At 34.9% G+C, this 27,099-nt stretch overlaps 1 protein-coding gene across 3 annotated transcripts in view; it reads right to left on the bottom strand.

Annotated features, from left to right (window-relative positions):
* Positions 1 to 27,099, bottom strand: part of stxbp5l (syntaxin binding protein 5L) — a 173,863-nt gene that overhangs the window by 24,620 nt on the left and 122,144 nt on the right. For 2 of the 3 annotated variants that reach the window (XM_067409209.1, XM_067409210.1), the window contains exons 10-19: positions 26,704 to 26,858; positions 20,803 to 20,875; positions 15,699 to 15,846; positions 15,519 to 15,586; positions 13,577 to 13,617; positions 10,918 to 11,135; positions 10,566 to 10,732; positions 10,261 to 10,386; positions 7,256 to 7,407; positions 4,234 to 4,299 (exon numbers count right to left, since the gene is read on the bottom strand). In XM_067409209.1, the coding sequence (XP_067265310.1) occupies positions 4,234 to 4,299; positions 7,256 to 7,407; positions 10,261 to 10,386; positions 10,566 to 10,732; positions 10,918 to 11,135; positions 13,577 to 13,617; positions 15,519 to 15,586; positions 15,699 to 15,846; positions 20,803 to 20,875; positions 26,704 to 26,858 (1,214 nt within the window). Of the gene's footprint in view, positions 1 to 4,233; positions 4,300 to 5,268; positions 5,338 to 7,255; positions 7,408 to 10,260; positions 10,387 to 10,565; positions 10,733 to 10,917; positions 11,136 to 13,576; positions 13,618 to 15,518; positions 15,587 to 15,698; positions 15,847 to 20,802; positions 20,876 to 26,703; positions 26,859 to 27,099 lie in introns of all 3 variants that reach the window. The other variant, XM_067409208.1, reaches the window with a different exon arrangement.

Raw genomic sequence — 27,099 nt, forward strand, 5'->3', positions numbered from 1 at the left:
AACTCTGCAGGACAGCAGCACTCAAGAACGACAGTCCCTGAGCTTAAGCTATGTAAACATTATCACTGATCTGTTAATGGCTATAATAGTAAACATATACCTGCAATATGGTATTTATAGTATATAACCTGCAAATGGTTGTGGTTTGGAACAGACTTATAGCTGGTCTAAGGTGATTATGGTTAAACAGATACCCTGTAGATAATTAAGCTGATTAACCACCTAAATGACCAAATTAGACCAGCTAATAAAGAGCTGTAAGCAAGCTCCAAAATACAACGATAGCAAGGTATAGACTGAAAATGACACAATAAATGTCATCTCTTATCAGGAGGAAATGTTTTGAATATTTCATGATGATATGACACATTAAGTAAAGCTTTTGTGCTCTGGAAGGGGTTTAATGTGCACTCATCTTCAGGTTAGAAAGGAACAATAAGCTCATCAGAAAAACAGAAAACAAATTACAGCTTTCTGTCCTTTCACATCCATATTTTTCTGCTCTTATTTATCCCTTTCATTCCAGGGTTTTTTTTTTTTTCTTCTACTAAAAAATATCTTTGCACATCACAGACAATGGCTGACATTTCGGCTTATTAACCACCTGGAAAAGTGCCACAATCAACAGGGTCTCAGCAGCCCACCTCAACTGCTGACAAAAACAACACCCAAACAAACAACAAACAACAACAACTAGTCGACTAGACAGAGAGATTTCTCAGAACTTCAAAGTAGAGTGCGGCCCAATTACTGGACCCGATGGAGAACAGGAGAGAATGAAAAACAGAGAGAGATGATGCTGGAGGTCAGAGATGATATGAATAAGTGGAAATAAATAAGATGAGAGAAAGATGCGATATATGGTAGAGAAAAACTGTATGATGAAAAAAAATCAAAAGACAATATGATGACATCAACCTTTTACAGATAAAGTAAATACATTAGCAGCTAAAGCAGAGGGTAATTTTATGTAAGCTGAGGTGAAGTTAGCACAGGAAGTGCTTGTAATGGTAAGGGTCTGTGCCCCTGAGCAAACACATGAAAAACAGCAGCAGAAACATCTGCACAATCTTGAGTTCATTCATTATTCATCTCTTCTGGCTTATTGCTACTTTCAAAAGCACACATCTAAAAGCTGAGATAGAATAACAAATAAAAAGGTCAAATAACAACTGTGTCATCAAACATTTATTTGACGCAGCCAATTTCCATCATCCTAAGGTTCAAAATCTTTCCTGTGAATATAGCTCAACAAATAGTTTTGATATGCTAATGACAGCCTTTTGCCTGTAACCTCTAACTATGGGAATCTTTTATGTCCAGTCATTTTTATGCCATTGCATATATATATATATATATATATATATATATATATATATATATATATATATATATATATATATATATATATATATATATATATATATATATATATATATATATATATATATATATATATATATATATATATATATATATATATATATATATATATATATATATATATATATAAATAAATATAATATAATATAATATATAATGCATGCCATCATATATATATATATATAATCCATGCCATCATCTTACTATTTTTAAATGCCTTTCACATACAGATTTTATTGTTTTGTTCTTCTTACAAATATGAAAAAAAATCATAAAATATTAATTACAATTTTTTTTTTTAAATGAACTACACAAAGATAAATAATAATTTATTCAATGTTTAGTGTGTGATAATTTGTCTAAAATTGTGACAGCTCCTTGGTGGTGTAATTTCCACCACACAAAAAAAATATAAATTTTGCCCCCACATAACTTTTTTGAAAAGTTAGGGTACTTGTTTGCTTGAGTTTGAGATTAATTATGAGAGGTGTAATGTGTGAGGAAAACAGAGAAATCAAGGTAAATATAATTTATGAGCAGAATATGTATTATTCTATAACAAGAAATATTTTATATTTACATTATTGTGTTATTTTCAATCAGCTGTTATTGTGTCTGATTATGCAAAATGTGTGAAAATATTATTAGAATATATTAGAAAATCTGGCATTAAAAAAAAAAAAAAAAAAAAAAGTTTAAAATGTCTCCATCATCATTTCCACCCCAGATTGCGATTAAACCCCATACTGTACATAATTCGAGATGTGGTGGAGAAAAAAAAAAGAAGACAAAAATCATGCAATTCTACTGTGATGCATGTACAGTATTTTGGACATTTTAAACTAGTGACTAGTGTTTTATAAAAGTTCACAGGGCCAAGTGTCTATATTTAAACAAATACCCAGGTACATTTACATGCAACAAATACCAATATGAATGCAATGAAATCTACTCAAATCTATTCTAAATGTTTTCTTCGTCATATTCTCCCTCATCATCATCATAATTATTTATATTTTCTCTGCTAGTCCTTCAAACTCTATTTTAATGCTTCTGTGGCTGATGCCTAGAATCTCATTCCAATTTTTTGGGCAGAATTCCCCAGCCAATCATAGAAGGCCATTTCCTGACTCCTGTCATAATAGCTGCTTCCAAAAAAACATATCTGAATTACTCAGCAGCCTGAAGCCAACGCAACAAATCCCACAGAAGAAAACACACAAAGGATACAGTTCTGACAGCCAGTTCTTCACCACAGAACATTGTAGAGAAAAATCACACATATACGACTATATGCTTCACTACAGTCTTGAGCTCTTAAAGGAACAGTTTCAATTCTGTCATTGTTGTATAAAAATGAGCACAGTGAACATTCTTCAAAATGTCTTTTTTTTTGGTTTCACAGAAGAAAGAAATTCATACAGGTTGAGGCTAGGTTAAACAAAAACCTAATTTTCTTTTTTGAATTTGAATTCCTTTAAATGCTTTCAGAAGTGAACCTCATGTCTCTTCTCGATCTCTAAAATTACTAATGTCAGGCTTCAGCCCTCAGCTCGCCTTCCCGAGCGACTTCCATCTTTGAGGCTGCCTGCTGAGCTGAGAACTGGGAAAACAAGCAGAAGCTTCAACTGTACTGAGACATGAGAGTGAACTGAGAGAGAGAAAAACAGACAGCAAATTTTGTATTCTTGAGACATCACACAAAATGTGCCTCTGATACTTCAAACAACAAAAACACAATGCAATATTTCTTCCCAAGAGAAATCAAAGCTTTACTGAAATACTTCTAAATTAAGAGCTGTATTTAGATCCTTAAGGACAAGAACCATTGTTGTCATCATCTTCAACCCAATGAGACGATGCAAACATTGAGTAAAGCTCTGCAAACATTATCATATTCTCATAAAAATTCTACACAGGTTATGATAGCTTTAAAGACGAAAGGAGAAACAAAGACAGTGGAAGTAAGAGAGTGGTGGAAAGAGCCTCCAGGGACTGAAGACCTGTGCTGTGGGGAAACTGAAGGACAGAAGAGAAAAAAGAGGTTTGAAGGTTTTTGTGAGCATTATTTTAGCGTTTTTGTCATTAAAGCTGGAATGTGTGATATTTTCTTTGGAATTTTAAAAATAGTGACTCTTGAAACAGGTTTTTCAAATACCCTTCCTGTCATTGTTTGCTGTGGTGAGTGACTATGAGGGTTAGGAATAGTATGGTTGGGGTTATATGGGGTGGGTGTGGCCAAACATGGGTGTGGCTAGGGTGGTCGGCCGCAGCTGCATTTTATCAAATGTACTGACATACTATACACTATGCATTTATACTGTGCACTAACATCTAGTGTATGAATTTTATAAGATTTTTTAATCATACAAAAGCCTGGTAGCCCCTCCCCTTTTGCTACATAAGGAAAGCTGAAACAAGTTACAATATTTATACTAAAAAATGGCATAGAAAAGTGTGCAAATCGGGACACACCTTAGGTGCAATTGTAAAAGGTGATATGGCTATTGAGGTAGGCTTGTTAAAAGATTATTAACTTTTCAAATCAGTTATTGAGTGACTTTTACATAAATATATCTTATGATCTTATGACTGTTTCTTTGCAATTATTTTGGATTTATTGTCAGTACTGGGCTCACAGTTAACATAGGTAGGGTACTTTGTATTGTGTGTGTGTATGGCCGTATTTGTCTACCGTTTTGACCCCCGAAAAACCCTGTTTTTGAGGTAGGTGTGGTCATGGGTGTGGTTGTATTAAGTGGGTGTGCCTTTCAAAGGTAGAAGTATATGTTATTATTAGAAGTAGTGAGAATATCGGAGGTGAGTGTGGTCATGAGTAGGTGTGGTTACCTGAGGTGGGTGATTTGCTCCTCTCCAGGTCCAAAGACACCTGATTATCAGAAAGCTCCGTAAGGCCTGCCATGGAGGAACATGGAAGGCACAGTAAGAGGAAGCAGATGATAATATCACTCGGTTCCATTACCACCAAACACATCTGCATGCATCAAACCACCAGGACAAACAATGTGGTGTGAGACACTAACATGATCCTGGAGCGATACAAAGGAAGATGTGTATACATCTTCATAACATACAGTTTTTAAACTCTTTTAACTAACCATTTAATATACTTTTTTTAGCCATGACTTGGCTGTTCTACTCTTGTCTGCTGTGAACATGAGCTGTATATATAGGTATATTAACTCCAGAATCAAACATGTGTACCAACACCACCAACAATTCCATGCATGTGTGTATGCAGGAGAGAGAAAGAAGAAACAAAAACATATTGACGTTACTCAAGGCACGACGGTAAATGATAAGGCCTGCACTGCAGGAATAACAATCAGTTGATGAGAGTGTGTGCGAACTGAAGTACTGAATAACAGTAACTTCATAATGAAACATTATGGTCATATAGAGGAATGCAGTGAAAGCCTCATTTTCACAAATGTGACAATTCCATCGGCAGAGGGAATTTTTGATTTCCAAAAGCTTCTCTGTTTTTAACAATGTTTTCTTGAATTAGTAGAATTAGTTGACTTTTATTAGTATGAAAACACACACACACACAAAAATCCTATATTTTGATTAAATGGAAATGGTTGAATGGTTCATTACATAAACCTTTGGCACAAATCAATAAAACACTTAGCAAGGAGACAATCAAAGATTGTGACTGGATGTATCAATGTGTGCAAATTCAGGATATGTTATGATATTCTGTAACAATTAATTAAATTACTACAATTAATAATAATATCTTGTACTGAATATAATGTGGAATAGTAAATCTCATTTTTGATAAATGGCATCCCATTGTCTGTGCTTTGTCTCCTTGCTGTTGTGTTGCCCCCGTCGGTGTTTCACTGAGACGTGACTTACTCTGGTAGGAAGTACGGATCCGTTTCTTTGAATCTGAATAAAAGCTAGACAGGCCGCGCATGCAAAAGTCTGCAACAGCGCCCCCATGCCCCAGCACCGCCACCCATAAGAGGAGAGATGGCGCGAGGGAGGAAAAGAGGAGGAGAGAAGAACAAAACAAGCTCAGAGTGACAAAACGCGTGTGACCACAATCTGAGCAAGACCCAGTGTATTGAGGGAGAGAATGAAGGAATGAAGCTTGGAAAATGAAGCCTAACCTTTTGTATTTTCTTATTCCTCCCCCAAAAACAACAAAACATAAGAGCTAAACAGAAGGAAACAGCTTTCTGGGATTAACAGCTACCTCAACTGTGGCAATGAAATTGTACAAACAAACAAACCAACATAAATAACATAAGTACAAAATATGAACAAATAAAAATGGTTCCTCTCATCTGTGTCTATCTAAAAGTGCATATGTGAATTAAATTTGCAGACAGATACCCTGTCTAAACCAAGTGTGAATATCTGACAGTAGGTAGTCGCTGAATCACAATATTGCATTTGTTGAATATAAGATAACCAACCATTTTAATTTTTACAGTGTAAACTGTGGCATCACCGATAAAGGGGGGTTCAAAAGTCTGAGACCTGAGTGAAATTCTGGGATTCAAAATTTATTTTAAACCTGGAGGCAAACAGAAAAAAAAATAAACAAAAAAATGTTATGATAAACTATGAACAAGAAATATTTTTTTTGTCACTAATCAAATAGGAATATTTGTGACCAGTTCTCAATCAGCTATGATTAATGTATTCATTATAAATGTCACTTGAGGACCAAATCAGCATATTGGAATGATTTCTGAAGGATCATGTGACACTGAAGACTGGAGTAATGGACTTGAAATTCAGTTTGCCATCACAGCAATAAATTACATTTTAAATAATTTAAAATAGAAAACAGTTATTTCTAACTTGTAATATTATTTCACAATATTATGTTTTTTTGTGTGTAAAATAAACTCTTGAACGGTAGTGTACTGTATATAAAAGTACTAATAATACACAAAAGTAATATTAACAGTTTTAACGAGAGACAATTACTAAGTGCAATCAATTTGCTATACTGACAATATCATTTGCAATGAAAAACTGCATTGAAAATTTTAGAAACATTTTAACCAGTAGTCTCAGACTTTTGGATTCCACCATAAATGAAGAGAAAAACTACAGAATGTAATCAATGATAGAATGAAAACTGAGGGGGACTTTTGGCCCTTCAGATCATCAGATGGGAATACACACCAGCCATAGTGTGTGGGTGAGCGTTAAGACGTTCTCTCTCTTTTTCAAGAGCTTACATAAAGTACGGATCAAAATCACTCTTCGACCGCACCAAACAACCTTTCTGCCCACCTCTGTATCTCCATGTCGGCTCAAAGCCTCTCGGTTTCTAAAGATACGGCTGCCTGAACAAGAGGAGGGAGAGCGACCGCTTTGAAGTGAGGAGCCAGCATGGCCGCCTCCCCACAGCTTCCTTTTGATGAAGCTCTATCTATGTAGCTTTCACTTATAACATCTTTCTCTGGATGGTCTGTGTTAGTGTGTGTGTGTGTGTGTGAGTAGTCAGGGTAGGAGGATAGAGGAGGCCAGGTGGAGCAAGATCTGTGCTGGATTAGTAACAGCAAGTCCGTATGGCAGGTTACGCTGTGTTCTCTGTTAGGTGTCGTGCTCAGGCAAAGACCAACAGCAACAGAGATACAACAGACGACATGCAGAGAAGGCAACCATGAATGCAGTCTGTCCCATGCAGTTAGAGAGAGGGACTGTGTGTGAGTTTAATGGAAGAGAGACAGAATATTTACAGGCAAGGACAGAAATTAGACAGCCTGAGATTTGCAAAGTTTTTTTTTTATGGCTGAAATGCTGTGGATGTTTGCAGATACATGCCAGTGACTTGTATTTGAACATTTGCAGGTTTTTGAGACACATTGTGCATGTGTACCTGATGTAGACTGCCGGTTTTTGCGAGGAGAGCGTGTTAGTCGCTGGAAAGGGTCTGCAGATCCGTACAGCTCCAGGGTGTTCATACACAGCAGAACAGTTTTCTGCAGGTAGTCCACAACTGCCAGACCATTGCAGTTTCCTAGAGCCAACCTGTACAAACACACACATATACACACACTCACTCACTGATCATACACAACTATGCTTCATATTAAAGTATTAGTTACACAAAAGATCATTATAAAGACAAGTTTAGTCATGACTAACAATACTTTTGCTATCGCAGTTATGACTAAATATAATACAATTACTAAATGCAACATACAGCTCTGCTCAGTTTATATACCCCACCAGATTCTGCTAAATGTTACCGAGCCTCTCAAGGGACCTTTGAAAAAAAAAAAAAAAAATAATAATAATATATATATGTTTATATATATATATATATATATATATATATATATATATATATATATTATATATATATATATATATATACAGACTTTCACATGCGCATGAGAAACTATTTCCAGTTTATGTATATTATTTCTTTTGTGTGTCACTGCCATTTTTTACCATCAGTTAACATTATTAATATGTGCCTTGTTTTAACTTTGCTATTGACATAACTGGCCAAACTACAAACTTTCCAGCAATGTCTGTGAAAAAGGGATGTGTGTTCGACAAGGTGGCGTGTCTGTGCCACTGCATGTTCAATCCACTCCGTTTTTCGGATCACACACAGCAGCTATACTATAGGCGTAAATATCTAATTTATTTAACATTCTATTAATCTGATACATTTACTTCATAGACATCCTTCTCTGGTATATCCATTCTGCCCTCTGTTTGCTCTGTTGTCTGTGTTTCTTTGTCTTAAGCACTGTACTGTATGCATGCTGTGTGGTATCGGTTGCTGGTATTGTACCTTTTTAATGAGTATGAGTACACAAGTGCAGTATCGGGCTTGATACAGATACAGCTATCGGTATTAGTGCATCCCCAATTAAAAGTCAATTCAGTATAAACTCTGAATATATTAAAAATCTAAAAATACTAACTAAAAAGAAAAATACATATAAACAACCGTTGAAAAGTTTGGGGTCAGTACGATTTTTTATTTTCTTTTGAAATAAATAATTAAATGAATCAAAAGGGACAGTAAAGGCATTTACTTTGTTACAAAAAAAATCTATTTAAAAAAATGCTGTTGTTTTGAACATTCTATTCATCAAAGAATCCTGAAAAAATTTAAGATGCTATAAAACTTTAAAATATATTAAAATACAAAACAGTTATTTAACCATTAACAGTTATTTAGTTAAATAAATGTTTACTTTTTTTTAGTTATTCACTGTATTTTTGATTTCTTTCTGAAATATTAAAACCCTACATTTTTAAATAAAAAAATAAATAAAACTCTTATTTTGTCTAACATGTTCTACAAAGGGTAGAAGAGAAAGAATATTTCTACAAGGGGTATGCTACTTTATGAGATCAGTTGCCAGAGAGTGGTTTTAAAATGTTTCATCAATCACTGGTAAAACCCACACCTCGGGGCCCAGTTATGAACATACAAATCTCAAGACACACACACATACACACACACAAACTCAGTCTGATGACACTGAGTATGCAGTGACATTTAATCTGCTTGGCTGAATTCAAAGTCTTTCTGTCCATTGTAGACAGACATCACCATGGTAACCTTTGCTCGTAATAATGCTTTGGAGATTAAGGTTGCACGTGTTTGCAACTGAATCAAAACAGGATGACAACAAGTGAAATATCTGAAAGGAGACCAAATTATAATTAAGAGTTTCAGCACTTTAATTGAAAACATCAAAAACTCTGTGAGCTTCGATATTAACAGCTGGACACAAGTCTGGAGTTCTGATGATGACAAAATCAATTAAGTTAAACATGGGAGGACTGATATTATGAGTCAGAGAAGAAGAGATATTAAAGCTCATATACTACACAATACACTGTAAACCCTAACACTCAAAATAGTTAATTGGTTTGAGTAGGACAAACTTAAATTAAACAAATTAGTTCAGTCAAATTAACTTTGAGTATTTAGAACTTTCTTTCTAAGAAATTGTATTCAAGTTCACAGAACTGATGTATTTTAAGTAAACTGAACTGTTTCATTATTTTGAGTTTTATGAACTTGTTTTTTTTTATTTTAGATGAACTTAAGTTTAACTGAAACTGGAATGGGATTTCTATTTCCTAGCATGCTTTGCCCATGGCTCTTGAAAGGGAGAGTAAATGCTAAAATTAAGTGTTATAAAATGTTTTTTTGTGCAATATTAATGTTAAGTGGGAGATTTAAAAGTCATTAATGTTTTGTTATGCTAATTTAGAAGAGTTTCTATTAATGTGGATTTTTGGAGCATTAACATCATGGTGACAAGCAGTGCATGCAGCTTGAGAGCTCGCAGTTTGCAGTTTGAGAGAAAGCATGTTCAATGCTTTGTATTGCTGTACTCATTCAGCAAGTGCTATACAATGTTAATTGTTAACGTTAACAAATTAGCAAGTTAGCATTATTTGAATTAGCTTGATATAGCTTGCTAATTTTACACTAAAAATGTTTACATTGGGGTTACATGATAATTTTAAGTTAAATGTATAAGTGTACTCAAACATTTCAAGTTAAGTCCAATTAAAATGTATGAGTAGTACAAAATAAAAATCTGCCAGTTCTGCTTACTTAAACTTTGAAATTCTTAACTTAAAAATTTTGAGGCAACTGATTGCCTTATTTTTTTTTTTGCCAACTTATTCAGGTTTACAGTGTAGTGTTTGATAACCATACTCATATACCTTGGTACATAAGTCCAAGAAAAATCTTGGTATTACGACAGTATATTTTATTGGTAATACTGTGTTATTTATTTGCAAGGGCCAGTAGAAGACAGAATATTATATTAGAGAATAAAGTGAAGATTCTATTGTCTAAATAAAATGGATGACCAAAGAGGAGGGGTCACTTACAATCCATAGGCGGAGTTTAAATCCAGGCTGGTGATTTGTTGTGGTGGCTCTCCATCGATCCATAATAACTGAACCACCAGTTCTGCCTGGTATCCAGGGGGCATTCGGATCATACGATCTTTAACCCTGAGAGGTAAGTATTCAAATTCAGTTTTATGTGGAATCTAATATGACTGTTACACTTTAATTTAACCTAATACTTTCTATATTTTATTATCTAGTAAGTAAGTAAGCTAACAATGTCCTGTCAAGTCCTACATACAGTAGGAAAACATAAACATTGTGAGATTTTTGTGTAGACTAACTTGAGGCAAGGGATGCTGTCCCGTGCGCTGTCCGGCGTGTTGCTGCGGGGACTGGGGGGCTGTGGCTGTGGTGAGAGACCGCTGGGGTCTGAAAAACATGGAGTGTTCTCTGTATCCGACGGAGAGATGACGTCTTCCATCTCACACTGCAGCCGCACCTCTAAGGACTTTAATGGGGTATTCAAATACAATGTAAAGTAAATTAATCAAATCCATAGTATGTACTCAAAAAAGAAGTATGGCAGGACTGTACAGTCAATAAAGGTCAAAATTGAGGATGAGTAAATGTTAACAGAATTTAATTGTTTGGGTGAATTATCCCTTTAAGAGAACAGAAGTTTTCTCAACTCACTGTGATTGTAGTGTTGGCGTCATGTTTGCTGAAGCGGTACAGGATGACGTGGGCGCTGATGCCGACTACACAAAAGATACGGCTTTGCGGACACCAGCTGATCATCTGAACGGCGTAGGGGTCTTCCTCCACAAGCTCGCCACTACGTCCCACGTCTCCACTCTTAGGCTTCTCAAATACCTTTGATGTCTTGAGCTTATACAACATCTGCAGTGTGACTGATAGAGATGGAGGTTATCACCTCATGATGAGGTCCTCATCAAATCTTATTACATAGTGAATATGATGCACAGGGTGTTAAAACGGAAACAATGCTTTAAAGGAAATATTCTGTGTTCAGTAAAAGTTAAGCTTAATCGACAGCCCCTAATGGTGGCATAATGTTGATTACCACAAAGAATAGTGTCTCTAATTTTAGAGAAAAAAACACTGGTTTAAATCAAGGCACTTATTATTCCTTTTTTAAGGTTCATAATATGGTTTTGGGAGTCTCCTACAACAGGTTTACATGCATGCATAAAAAAAAACAAAACAAACAAAAAAAAACATTTGTTTTCTCATAATATACACTTAATTTCACCTCATTTTTCAATGTTTTGAAACGATTCGTTAGAAGCAGTTCAAAGAATCAGTCTCTCTAAAGCCCTCCTTTCCATGAGTCTACATTGCTCTGATTGGTCAGATGGCCCAATTCTTTGTGATTGGTCTACTGCGTGCACCGCGGGCCCATAGCCATAACTGAATGACAGCTATCAATTCGCAAGACATTGTATACAACGTATGGACAGAAAAGATCAATTTTACCGTATCAATTCGAGCCTGAGTCTGACGATGAGATGTCTGAAGTAGTCAATCAACAAGAAACTGATTTGCAATCACGACTGGAGTAGGATGTTTCTCTATGGTAAGTGTCACTTTAGTTTGTGTTATTTATATGCGATAGCATATAAATTATATGCGATAGCAGTTGCACCTACATGTTATACTATGTAGGTGCAACTGTGGGAACTGTATCAGAATGTCAAGCGAAGCTGAAAACTAACATAAGATAAACGTTTAGGCCAGATGTGTACACAGACTTTTTCATCAGAAAGTAAAAAAATGGCTATATCATTGTTTGACATTACAATCTGTGTTTACTGTTTACGGGGAGAATACTTCAACTAGTTAGTGTTGACTAGCGTCTTATCATCCTATTACAATACAGATAGAGCTCCACTCTACTGTAATAATAAAAACGTAGAGGGAAAAAAACAGTTTGTTTTACAGTTATGTAAGCAAACTAAGCCCACAACTATGTTGTAAACTCCCACGTTAGCAGAGCACAAACATGAATAGCTGATAATGCATTACATTTTGTAAACAAAAGTCATGTTCCATCTTTTTAGACAATATTGGACCCACATCTGAATAGCACTTTTTAGATTTAAAACTTTGCAGGATGTTTTTATTCACTTAGAGCTATGTTACACACTACATGAAAGGGAATTTTCAAAAATCCATAATAGGGGCACTTTAATACCAACAATGATAACTAAAATTATAATATCTTTGGAATCACATTCAGAACAATTTTTTTCAGCTGATGAACAAAAACAACAACAACAACAACAAAAAACATTGACAGCCAATCATAGCTCAAGCATTTAAAGCAGAAGACGAAATAACCGGAGAATTATTGTTCATTGGTGTGGACACTAATATACAGTACTTATTGTTATAGTTATCGTTCTTGGTGTGAACGGGCCTTTACAATGGAAGTGAATGGGGTCAATCTTTTAATAATAAAAATCGATGTATTTTTCAACAGTATAGCTACAAGACAAACAATATCTGTATTAACATGGTTTTAGTGTCGGGGAAAATCACCCATTAATCTTGTCTTGTAAAATAATATCCAACTTTATTATTTCTGCTTTTAAATCCTCCAAAATTGTCCTCATTTACTTCCACTGTAAGTGCCTCAGTGTAAGCTCAATTTTTGATTTTTTTTTTTTTTAAACAAAAACAAGGCATGAGGCATTATTTTTTTGTGATTAATCAACATTATGCCACAACTTGTCAAATATGTTCAGTTAGTTTAGTTTTCATGGACTTTTAGTTTGTATTTCATTAGTTCCTGTGTTCCTTTGTTTGATTCTTCCTGCCACTCCATTTGTTTACATGGTTATAGATATGATTAATTTGTTCCTTTCAGCTGTGTATCATTAATTACCTTGTATGTGTCAGTACTTAAGTTCTTCCAGTTCCTGTATTTGATGTCTGGTCTCTTTTGAGTTAGTGTCTGTGTTAGTTGCATTGTTCTCAGCCTTTTGTGGATTACTGTGTGGATTTTTTTTTTTTTTTTATTAAACTCTGTGTTTTGAATCATCATCTTCTGTCTGTGCTACTACTGTTGACACAATTGATTTTTACTTGTATTGAACCTGGAATATTACTTTAAGTAATGGCCATGGTTGTGAAACCAGCACGTATTGGTTGGGTATTTGGATGTCAATTTTGGCCATATATCGTTGGTTTGTGTTGTAAAGAATAAAATGAAAAATGAGGAATCATAAGGCAGAGGTAAGAAAGAGTGAGACGGAAACAGCATGAAGCTGAACGTGGGGTGGGAGGGGGGTGAATTGGAGGACAAGCTCTTCAAAGCGAAGACACTTACTCGCTGTGGCATCCCAAAACTTTATCGATCCGTCTGCATGTCTGTGGGGGACAACAAAGAGGACAAAGAGCGACCGTATGAGCGAATGAGTGTATGTGTTAAACTGCTTAAGAGGAAGCAGGCAATGACAGCTATGGAAAAAGGAGGGAAAAAGAGGCAGAGAGAACAACAGGCAGGGTCAATAGCACTATTGAATTAAAGCGGAGAAGTGCGATACATTTACCAATGAGAGCCAAGCAGGAGGGCACATTTTAGACATCATTGACTTCAAGTGAAAACAAACGCAATCAATGTATGCTTCAGAACAAAAACAAAATCAATCCAGAGTTTTCAAGCAAATAAAAATACTATAAATGACCTCCATGTGTGGGTGGAAAGTTTCACTTTTTGAGACAGGGGTGTCAAACTATTTTAGGTAAGAAGCGTTCAAGAACCTTGTGTGGGCTGATTTGTTCATTTATTATACCTGCACAACAAACCTTCTGAGGCTACTAAACTAGTGAGAGTGTAAAAAGTGAGTTTTAAGAGAGTTTATTTGCTGAAAGTCTACATAGTCAAAGATTCCAATATCTAAAGAAACACCCATTAATGTATTCCATCTAAAGTTATTTAGTGGAGACTTGGAAGAAAGCATGACATTCAGTTTTTATTCCCAATATGTTTCTGTCTACCTGTCAATACTGCTGTGAGTGACAATGTGATAAACACACACACACACAAAATAAATTAAAAAATAAGTGAGAACATGAAGTGTGTTGCTCTGGGACAGTTGTGTCACCCACATATTCAGTTAAAAAAATTAAATAAATAATTAAATAATTAAATAATTAAATATATATATATATATATATATATATATATATATAACCAGTTTAGATGGAAAGGATCTCAAGCTGACTAGTTGAAGATGTTACTGTAGCTATACCCATTAATAGACACAGCACTACATATAATATAATAAAATACTTTAATCATCTGTTGAATAACAAAAACTCCTTCTACACGTTGCTTTTTATATGGTGGCCGATACGGTGACCATGATAATTCCAGGCTGCTATGGTCGCACTGGTTGTTTACACATTTAACTCATGGCCATGAGAAATAGATGTTGTTCCCTCAACATAAAGAAATCGTGGTCACAAGAAAAATATATTGTTCCCTCAACGTAGGATCTTGAGGCCATGACTGTAAATCTTATGGCCACAACATAAGGATATAATTACCTCGACAAAATGATCTCGTGGCCATGAATTATCATGACATTCCCACAAATGAATATCTTGTGGCCACGACAAAACTATATGACGGGATACGGACGGGCGATTAAAAATGAAAACCATCCTGGCAGGTCTAAAATATAAACCTTATAATAACCTTACCATACTGAATCAGGGTAAGATAAAAACACATTTTGGAAGAAGGACTGATGATGTATTGACCTGTTATTTAAATTTTGTTAATTCTGAAAAAAGAAAAGTTACATTGTGTACTTTTAAATCCAACAAATTGCTGTCTATTTGTTTTTCATACAATGCCTAAGGGTCAAATTTATGTAATTATCTTTTTAACAGAAATAATTATTTGGTAATTAAATGCATAAGCTATATCGCATTGTAGATTTTTGAACAGATGGAGTTTTAACAACTCAAATCTTTGTCTCAAAACTCTGTAAATATATATAGTTCTTTTGAACTTTCACAACTATCACAGAATCCTAAAAAATGGATTTGATCAAATAAATACTGCCTTGGTGAATTTAAGAGACTTCTTTCAGAAACATTTTTCTGACCCCAAACTTGAACTGTAGTGCATTCTAAGATCTAAGCATGCAATACCAAAAATAATCAATAAAATAATACTTAATGCTGACATTTAGACTTGTTTCTGAGCTTTCAGCAACAGTTGTAGGTTGAAAACATAAAGCACACACAAATTCACTTACCCTGTAACAATAATCTCTGGATACGTCTGTGAACCGACCGTCCATGTGCCACCACTGACCGGCCACTCCTGAACACACAAACGATAATTATAATAATAACAAAAAATAGATGATAAGTTAAAATAAAATTTGACAAACTCAGAAAAAAAGTTTGTAGATTAGCTTAGAACTTTGACAAACCTTGTGGCTGTAGCCGGTCTTTTTGTGTTTGGCTCCTATCGAGTAAAGAACGGGTATGATGTCGGGGGGACAGTCGGCAAAGTAAGCTGTGCACGTGACTGGAGACTCATGGATGTCCATGGGGTAGGGATTCTCAAAGATAGGAAAACTAAAGGAGAGAGGCATTTCTAAATAACAGGTATTTTTAAAACTGAAGATTTACAGCCCGGAAAGTACAACGAATTTACATCGTAACTTTCAATAATTATAGTGAACTTATAAAGTAGCCCCCCTTCCTCTTGCAGCATGTCTTTTCTTCTCTGATGATGTGTTTACTGGCGTGAGGGCGGGACAACCTGTCACTCACCTGAGATCACAGCAATAGCAAACCACAAAAATTCAATAATCCAATCAGTTCCCGATTAACAAAAATCAAGTCCTGCCCTACATTTTGTCTTGTTTGAAAAGCCATCTTGGAAATGCATTAAAAATAAGGAAGAAAAGACTTTGGTAACTTCCATTTCATGCTGACTTTAAACTTGAACTTTTTCTATTTATAGTTAAATAAGGTTATATTACATAGTGAAAGCAATAAGCCACTCGAGAGTAATATATGATAGTTATTTTACCACAGCTACACTGAAAAATGTGGTAAAATCGCACACAACCTTGATCTTATTACTTTTATATCAGCAATAGCAATATGATAAAAGACACTAACCCTTAATAATAATATATTCTTAATTATTAATTCTTTTTTTAGCAATATAGTTCAGTTGCATAAATGTAGGTCAGTGGCTTTAATACAGTACCCATGGGAGTCAGTACCTGGTAGCCCACATAGAGTCGCCCACAGAGCACATTCTATAAAAAGCCTCAGTTTCTTTTATCATGATAATACTCATCTACACAAGTATTTCAAATTTGTAGCCATGCAGATCATTTCATCCCTTCAGGTAGCTGTCACTTAAAGGTGCCCTAGAATCAAAAATTGAATTTATCTTGGCATAGTTGAATAACAAGAGTTCAGTACATGGAAAAGACATACATTGAGTTTCAAACCCCATTGTTTCCTCCTTCTTATGTAAATCTCATTTGTTTAAAAGACTTTCGGAAAACACTCGGATCTCAACATAACACCGACTGTTACGCAACACTTGGGATCATTAATATGTATGACCCCAATATTTGCATAATGCCAGCCCATTTGACGCATTAGACAAGGAAAGGCAGTATTAACGGCTGGATCTGTGCACAGACAAGGTAAGCAAGCAAGAACAACAGCGAAAAATGGCAGATGGAGCAATAATAACTGACATGATCCATGATATCATGATATTTTTAGTGATATTTGTAAATTGTCTTTCTAAATGTTTCATTAGCATGTTACTAATATACTGTTAAATGTGGTTAAAGTTACCATAGTTTCTTACTGTATTCACAGAGACGAGAGTCGTTGCTATTTTCATTTTTAAACACGTGCAGTCTGTATAATTCATAAACACAACTTCATTCTTTATAAATCTCTCCAACAGTGTGTAATGTTAGCTTTAGCCATGGAGCATAGCCTCAAACTCACACAAAATCAAACGTAACCATCTAAATAAATACTTTACTCACATAATTCGAAGCATGCATACAGCATGCATGACAAACATCTTGTAAAGATCCATTTGAGGGTTATATTAGCTGTGTGAACTTTGTTTATGCGATGTATATACAGTCGAGAGCTCGTGGGGCAGAGGGAACGCATCTCTTAAAGGGGCCGTGCTGAAAAAATCAGTGCATAGTTAATGATGCCCCAAAATAGGCAGCTAAAAAAATTTATTTAAAAAAATCTATGGGGTATTTTGAGCTGAAACTTCACAGACACATTCAGGGGACACCTTAGACTTATATTACATCTAGTAAAACAACAATCTAGGGCACCTTTAAGTAAGGTTGGAGACCCTGATGTATTCTGTTTGTGCTTGCCTGTAGCAGTGTAATGCACAATAATACAGAAGTCAGTTGATGTGCGGTTACAGATGTATGTGTGGATATAGGATATTTTATGAAAGTTTGAATGTGTCTCTGGTAACGCTTTAGAATACAGCTTGGAAAGTACTGCGTAATTACAATGAATTTACAGAGTAACTTTCAATAATTATAGCGTATCTATACAGTAAGTACGTGTAAATATAGGGGAACAATATGTAAAGTCTGGGGAATAAAGGGGTAACAACCAGGAAAAGTAACAAATTATTTATACTGTAAATATTTTAGAACTAAGGGTACTTACACTGTTACAATAGACAACAATCTTATGCTTGGGAGCAATTTAGCGAGAAAGTGCACTGATTAAGTTGTTTCAAGGCAAGTAGAAAGCACTATTACAATCTTTTTTAATCCATGGGGAAATACGCTTTTGTTTCATGTAGTTACAGGGTAAGTATGATATTACAGGCCATAAATTAAAGTGGTGCTTGTTACACTCTTATTTCATGTAGGTACAGGGTAAGTATGACATTGTGGGCCGTAAATTGAAGTGGTGCTTGTTACACTCTTGTTTCATGTAGTTACAGGGCAAGTAAAATACACAATCTGATATCACTTGGAAACCTTTATTTAAAAAACAACTTAATTAAAAACAGGTCTACAACACTTATTATTCATTTATTCATTTTTAAAGTCAAATTTTCATTTCAAATTCTAAAGTCCCGACAGAAAGTAACATGTTTTGTCTGTTTTTTGGTCGTTGTTTCTCGCTTGGCTTCCTCCTCCTGTTGTTTCTCAACTGATGAATCTTAAGAAGGAATCCCATTAAAAGAAAATACCGTACACCCAGAAATTTTCTCATGGTTTAGCCTATTCATCTTTCCGCTTCTGACAAACTGTCACCAGCGCCTGCATGAGAGTCAACTTCACGTTCGACGAAACATATTGTAAAGAGCAACGTGAAGCTTTCATGACATTCTCGCAGGAGATTCATGTGAAACTCACGCGAGAACTGCCGTCTCTGTTATTCTGTCTTGTTTGTTTCTCATTATCATTACCTGTTATTCTATGTATTTTGTTGTAAGCATTAATAATAATAATAATAATAATAATAATAAAAACTGACGGCATCCGACATCCTTTGTGAGTTTCTCGGCACGCTTACGTCACGCTTCAAGTTACTTCAAGCATGAACTCTCAACCCTCGCATGCATGTGCAGGAGACAGTTGGTCGAAAGTTTAAAATTTTTAAATATTTGGTATTTTTCTAACAAATACGTAGTTTCACTTCAAAAGACATTGATTCATCCATTGGGGTTGTATGGATTACTGTAGTTATTGCAGCGTTCCCAGATGATTTACTTTTTCTAAAAACCTTTTTGTGTTCATCTTAAGGAGGAAAGTCGTATACATCTCAGCACATTTCCGGGTGTACTGTATTTTCTTATAATACAGAATAGCAAATGGGATTCCCTCTTAAGATTCATCAGTGGAAAGAAAGAAAAAGAAGAAGAGGAACAAGAGGAGGAGGAAGCCAAGCAAGAGAAACGAATAAGAAGTTTTGTAACTTTAAATCTGTTGAAATAAGTTGTTTGGCCTTGTCCCAACTTTTTTCAGATGTGTTGATGCCATGAAATTTAAAATCAACTTATTTTTCCCTTAAAATGATACATTTTCTCAGTTTAAACATTTGGTATGTCATCTATGTTGTATTCTGAATAAAATATTGAAATCTGAATCATTGCATTCTGTTTTTATTCACAATTTGTACAGTGTACCAACTTTTTTGGAATCGGGTTTGTAGTATAAGTACTCCTTCATTCTAATATCCAATCCCTAGATTGTTGTCTATTGTAACAGTGTAAGTACCCTTAGTTCTAAAATATTTATAAATAATTTGTTATTTTCCTGGTTGTTACCCCTTTATTCCCAAGACTTTACATATTGTTCCCCTATGCTTACACTTACTTACTGTATAGGTACACTAAAATTATTGAAAGTTACACTGTAAATTCGTTGTAATTACGCAGTACTTTCCGGGCTGTAATCTAAAGTGTTACCGTCTTTTCTTCCTTATTTTTAATGCATCTCCAAGATGGCTTTTCGAACAAGACAAAATGTAGGGCAGGATTTGATTTTTGTTAATCGAAAACTGATTGGATTATTGAATTGTTGTGGTTTGCTATTGCTGTGATCTCAGGTGAGTGACAGGTTGTTCCACCCTCACGCCAGTAAACACATCATCAGAGAAGATAAGACATGCTGCAAGAGGAAGGGGAAGATATTTTGATTAAAGATTACGAGGGCACATACATTTTAAAAAAATAATTATTAATAATAAATTCTGTAAAAAAATAAATAAATAAAAAATAAGTGTCAAATTTTATATTATGGCAACTTTAATGGAATATATGGATCATTGTCTGATTCTGAGAGGGTTTGAATGCAGCAGTTTGTTTGTTCATGCACTGCGTCTTTGTGAAGAAATGGCCTTAAAGCAAAAAAGGCAAAAAAAGCAAAAAAAAAAAAAAAAAAAAAAGGAAAAGAAAAAAAACATCTGACGTCAAACTAACAAAGTCGTTGTGACAGGAGTGTTACTTAAAAGAGTGACAAACAGCCAATTGGTGTGTGTGTGTGTGTGTGTGTGTGTGTGTGTGTGTGTGTGTGTGTGTGTGTGTGTGTGTGTGTGTGTGTGTGTGTGTGTGTGTGTGTGTGTGTGTGTGTGTGTGTGTGTGTCAGGCTGACCTTGGCTCTTGTTCTTAATAATGACTCATTTGATGGATGTTTATGGTTTATGAGTGACAATTCCATGATATTTACCTTTAACAGATAAACACACCCCCACACAAACTCAGATTTAAATCCTTTTTCCACAAAGCATCTTCAAGAGTAATGCACGCACATACACACACACTCACACACACACACACACACACACACACACACACACACACACACACACACACACACACACACACACACACACGCACAATAGTTACTGGGTGTTGAGCAATGTTGCCTCTGGTGGAAGTACTAGTGCGAGGTGTTGTTGGAGTACATCACATCGAGTTACATCATTCAGATACACACACATGGCATGAAGAGAGTTTGAGTTTGATAGTGGAAAGAGAAAGGAGAGATTGCTCACTTGCTCTGGGTTAAATCGACCACAACAAAATCTTTCTCCAGCAGAACCACCACCGCATATGGCTCCTGGACCTCTGTCAACACAAACATAACATCTCAACAAATCACCATCTATGAACTCAAGACAATGACAGCTTCAATACAAAGAATAGATTAAATACTGTAGTTTTATGGATATTACTTAATTTATAGAAGTAACGTAGTACAACATTGGACCCAATTGACTTTCATTGTATGAGGGGAAAACCCTGACATATTTTTTTTTTTTAATTAATATATTATGAATATTTATGTTGCACAGAAAAAGTCATACAGGTTTGGAATGACATGAAGGTGAGTAAATAATGAGAGAATTTTCATTTTTTGGGGTGAAGTATACCTGTAATATGGTGATTCAACTTTAGGTAAACCATTTTGGGTTGATTCCCCCTATAAGTGTAACCATTGTGGTGCTTTTAAAAACATTTGTTGTTATTTGACAATTTAACATGCTTATTTGAGCATCCCAACCAGCCTGACCAGCATGAGATCTGTTTTTTTACAAGCAATTGTAGATAGGATGAGTGTTCAAGAAACCTGTTTTAAAACTCATTACTGTCTTTTATGAAAACTGTACAGGTCACGTAGGGCTACATACTGTGCTGTTTTACAATGTGTATTGGTTAGAGTGAACGAACAAGCAGAGAGAAGCAGGGAGAAAAGAAGATAAAAATGGGTAACAATTGAAATCACTTCACATTTGCTGGATGCTTGCGGTTGTGCATGTGTGTACATGTGCTTGACAGGGCTTTGTCTGCCAGGAAAAAGAGATATAGCGACTCTGTCTTTCCCCTTGACTGAGCAGATCCAAAGCTGTCACTCCTCAAACCATTCAGAATCAGTTTGTATGTAGCATCTCACCTTACTGATGTCAGATTTGCAAAGGAGTCATTCCTTCAAGCTTGTTTTTTCTGAAGATTTTATGTAATCGATTCACAATGCATTTACATTACCATTCAAAAGAGTTTCTTATAGTCACCAAGGCTGGATTTATTTGATCAAAAATACTGTAAAAACAGAAATATTATGAAATATTATTACAATTTAAACAGCCTGTAGTCTATTTTAAAATGTATTTTTTTAAATGTATTCCTGGGATGGCAAAGCTGAATTTTCAGCAGTCATTATTCCAGTCTTCAGTGTCACATAATCATTTCTTAATATTTTCATGAAAACCTTGATAGGATTATTTGATGAATAGAGCATTACAAAGAACATTTTTTGAACTAGAAATATTTTATAACATTATAAATGTCTTTACGCTAACTTTACAATTTAATGAATCCCTGCTGAATAAAAGTACTAATTTCTTAAAAAAAAAAAAAAATCTTTAATTATTTTATAATTAATTTTGAACTTTAGTTTATAAAATCACTGAATTGTAAAGGAGAATTTTTTTGAGGATAAAATAATAAGTTAACGATCATGTTAAAACCATAAGCTAAAAATATTTTATACATTTTTACTGATTGATTGATTGTTTGATTGTGGCACAAATACAATCAGGACCATAGGGCATTTTTAGACCTGTAGATCATTTGCCTCGAAATAGGGACTTCATTTGTTACAATGTTGCATTTTTTTATTTCTTATTGTGCGGGCTTTATCTGTAGCTGTCGAGACACGCAAACACTTATACAAATGTACAGTGCTCAGCGTAAATGAGTACACCCCCTTTAAAAAGTAACATTTTAAACAATATCTCAATGAACACAAAAACAATTTCCAAACAATTTCTACGCAGAAGGCGACGTTCTCGTGACCTTGCACAACTTCGCCTAAAAGTTCTCTAAAGGTGATGAAAATTCTGAACCTTTACAGAACATTTGGTGCAGTTCTTTTAAGGTTTGGGGAAGATTATTTGGTGGACCTTTAGGGAACATTCCAGATGTTCTTGGAATGTTTAGGGGACTATTACTAAAGGACGTTCTGTTAACTTCCCAAACATCCTCTTTGTATCGTTCTCGCGTGACCATAAAATAACCAAAATAGAACGTCCCCCTAAACTCATATCGGGAACATTATTAAATGACCAACAGAGGACCGTGTGGGAACATTCTGTTAATGTCCCAAATGTCCTCTTTGTAACGTTCTTGCGTGACCATAAAATAACCAAAACAGAACGTCCCCCTAAACTCATATCGGGAACATTATTAAATGTCCAACAGAGAACCGTGTGGGAACGTTCTGTTAATATCCCAAATGTCCTCTTTGTAACGTTCTTGCATGACCATAAAATGTCCCCCTAAAGTCATATAAGGAACCTTAAACTGCAGCACTTTCATTACCAAAAGAGGACGTTTTAGAAACGTCACAAATGTTCTGTAAAGGTTCAGAATTTTCGTCACCTTTTGAGAACTTTTAGGCAAAGTTGCACAAGGTCACAAGAACGTTGCCTTCTATGTGTGTTTTATAGAAAATAATAAAGTTTAAAGTCACCATTATGGAGGTGAGCATTTGCATTAGATGGGCTTCTGATTCTTGATATATTAACGTTAGATTTTTTCTGGCCGCTTTAACTGTGTTTTCAAAACATGTTTGTTATAGCAAAAAATGCAAGAGGATTCTGATCAGATGAATTTGATTATTTAGTCATCGTGATTCACTGAGTGTATTAACTATTAATTTTGCATTATTAACGGTTAGTTTTTTTATTTTTAGTTTTTTTTTTTTTTTTGGTTCATTAGACAGAGTTTTGAGCAGTGTCTTTTAGACTCACACAGACATCATGAATCAGCGTATGAACCTCAACAATGGTGACAATAAACAAAAATCTTTTTTGTGACTTTAGTAGCTTGTTTTGTGATGTTCAGAGTTAATCTGTTTCTCTGAAAATTTTGTCACCATTGTTGAGGTTCTTACGCAGAATCTTGATGTCTGTGTGAATCTACATGATGCTGTCTGAATAATTTCTGCATAATGATAAAAACTTTCAAAACATCAAAGCAGAACATGATTTTAAGCATTATCATAGAACTACAACAACATGAAAGAAATACAACGTTCAGAGATCAGTGAATAAGGCCAATGTGTGATAATAAAAACATCAACAACGAGCAACCAAATCCATTTCATCAGACTCTTTTTTTTTTTTCCTCTCACAATTTTCTTTATAACAAATGAACAGTGGATCTCATACCTGTCCTGGGGACCACCCACCACTGCACATTTTGCATATCTCCCTCATCTCTAACACACCCAATTCAACTCTTGCAGTCTCTACTAATTAGCTGATGACTTGAATCAGGTGTGTTAGATGAGGGTGACATGCAAAATGTGCAGTGGTGGGGGGTCCCCAGGACAGGTTTGAGAACCACTGCTTTAGAAAAAACACAGTTACAACAATTGTAGAAAAAGTAAAGTCAAATGTCAAGGGTCAGGAGCCCAACTAAAGCAAGCGTTTACCTCCGTAACGGTGACATTTATACATTTTGATTAAACATCATCACCTCATTAAGATGATTTGTACGAAAGAAATAAAGTCAGAGTGGTTTGTAATAAGGGAAGATGCAGAGATCTAGAGAGATCTGTTAGTGTTTAATGTTTCTGTTATCTGAGTTTTGTGAGGTCACCATTGTGCTGGAGAGTAGATCCTGTGCTTCAGTCAGTGATGATCCAGAAACACTGATGCTCTGCTGCATGTTGCTTTATTTAAAGACAGTAACTGTGTAGTTGCTGATGGAGTGATACGGCAGTTACATTATCGCATGCATGTTCTGTTGTCAGCTAATGACTTACTGCAAGAGATTTGCATTTTAAAGAAAAGATTTCATAATATTAATCCAGGAATTACCTGTAAATAGCTTTTTTTTGTAAGACATTTAAGAAAAAAATGTTTTTGTTTTAACAGCCAATTTTGTAGTCAATTTAGCTCTAATTTTCAATTAAATTTATTGACAAGGGCAGCAGGGATGTTCTGAGAACATTTCCAAATAAAGTATGGTTCCCTAAATGATCAGAGAACGTCTTGAATGTTCTGTGACGTCCACCAAATAACGTCCCCCAAACCTTAAAAGAACTCGACATCATTCATCTTTGTCAGCATGGGCCCTGGCAAACTGTAGGTGGGCTTTTTTGTGCCTGGGCTTTAGGAGAGGCTTCTTTTGTGGACGGCACCCATGCATGCCATTCCTCTGCAGTGTACACCATATTGTGTCACGGGAAATAGTCACCCCAGTTTGGCTTTCTACTTCTTTAGATAACTGCAGTGAACTTGCATACTGATTTTCTTTAACCCTTCTCATCAGAAGATGCTCCTGTAAAGTTGTTAACTTCCGTGGACGACCTGAACGTCTCTGTGAGATGGTTGCAGTTCCATCTTTTTTAAAATATTTGTACCACTTTTGCTACAGTATTCTGATTGATAAGTAAAGCTTTGCTGACTTTCTTGTAGCCTTCACCTTTCTGGTGTAAAGAAATGATTTTCTTTCTCAGGTCTTGTGACATTTCTCTTCCATGTGGTGCCATTGCTGACAGCATGAAATGGGAAGGGGTTTTAACACCCTTTTATAGTCAACTGTCTGCTAGACACCTGTGTAATGAATAATTAGACTCACCTGAGGCTGAATTCTTGTTAAATTAGACATTTAATTTAGCTTTGCTCCAGAGACTTTCAGTGGGGTGTACTCATTTTTGCATCACTCAAATTTGAGTAAAACTGAAAATTTTGTTCTCTAAGTTATATTATTAACCTTACTTTCATGTTATAAGTTAAATAGATGTTATATAAAACTTAGTCTTGTCAACATTTTGGAAATTGTTTTTGTGTTCATTGAGATATTGTTTAAAATGTTACTTTTCAAAGGGGGTGTACTCATTCACGCAGAGCGTGTAGGAGGCCATGTTCATATATGCCTAAACGAACCGAACTAAGGGAGAAAAAACACCAGGTTCCGAAACAAATGCTCCAAACACAGCCAGGTGTGAAAACCCAAAGCAGGGTGATGACATCAAACTGAAACAAATACATAAAATTAAATGGAATAAAACTAAAACTAAATGTGTAGGACTTAATAATAGCTAAAACAGTATGTTTTATATATTATATATATATATATATATATATATATATATATATATATATATATATATATATATATATATATATATATATATATATATATATATATATATATATATATATATATACATATATATATATATATTTCAAATGTAGAACAGGGACTTCAGGGATTCTATTGTGTGATAACACAAATTTATGTGAATCGGATGTCTAAATTGATTTTTTAGAAATTGTCAGAATGAATTGATTGATTCACTTAAATGAATCTCCTCTCCAACTCTGTATTAATATCAATGATTGCATCTACAATGAGACAATGAACAAAAACTTGAGTTTACTCAGTCCAATTAAATGTCCCACCAAGAACAAGTGATATGGAAGACAGCAGACTTCACCGCTCAGCATACTCACCGTTGAGATAGGGCGTGTATATATATATATACAGCTATGGAAAAAATCTCTTATTTTTTTCCATAGCTGTATATATATATATATATATATATATATATATATATATATATATATATATATATATATATATATATATATACATATATATATATATATATATTTCAAATGTAGAACAGGGACTTCAGGGATTCTATTGTGTGATAACACAAATTTATGTGAATCGGATGTCTAAATTGATTTTTTAGAAATTGTCAGAATGAATTGATTGATTCACTTAAATGAATCTCCTCTCCAACTCTGTATTAATATCAATGATTGCATCTACAATGAGACAAAGAACAAAAACTTGAGTTTACTCAGTCCAATTAAATGTCCCACCAAGAACAAGTGATATGGAAGACAGCAGACTTCACCGCTCAGCATACTCACCGTTGAGATAGGGCGTGTCACAGAGCACCAGGAAGTCAACTATTGGATAGTCCATCTCTAACACCGTGATGGCTTTGCCATGCATGATGGTTAGGGTGGGTCTCCGTCCTGCTTTATCATACGAAAGACCCCCGGAAAAGACTACAAAGGCTTCACTACTGGAAGACAAAAAAATAAAAGGAGAGTGTAATTTGTCTGTCTGAAATGATTTCTTTATCATGTCAAGACCCATAGCTTCTATCTTATTGGAAGGAGATTTTCATGCCACACAAAACAACCCTGCTTTGACTTTGAAAGTCCTCTCAATACCTTGATAGGAATGTATTGTTTCAATTTAAACTCTTTTTCACAAACCTTGAAATATTCAGTCTCTATGCAAATAGGAAGAAACAAAAG

The sequence above is a fragment of the Chanodichthys erythropterus genome, chromosome 14 (assembly GCF_024489055.1).
Source record: "Chanodichthys erythropterus isolate Z2021 chromosome 14, ASM2448905v1, whole genome shotgun sequence".
In the NCBI taxonomy this organism is placed as follows: Eukaryota; Metazoa; Chordata; class Actinopteri; order Cypriniformes; family Xenocyprididae; genus Chanodichthys; species Chanodichthys erythropterus.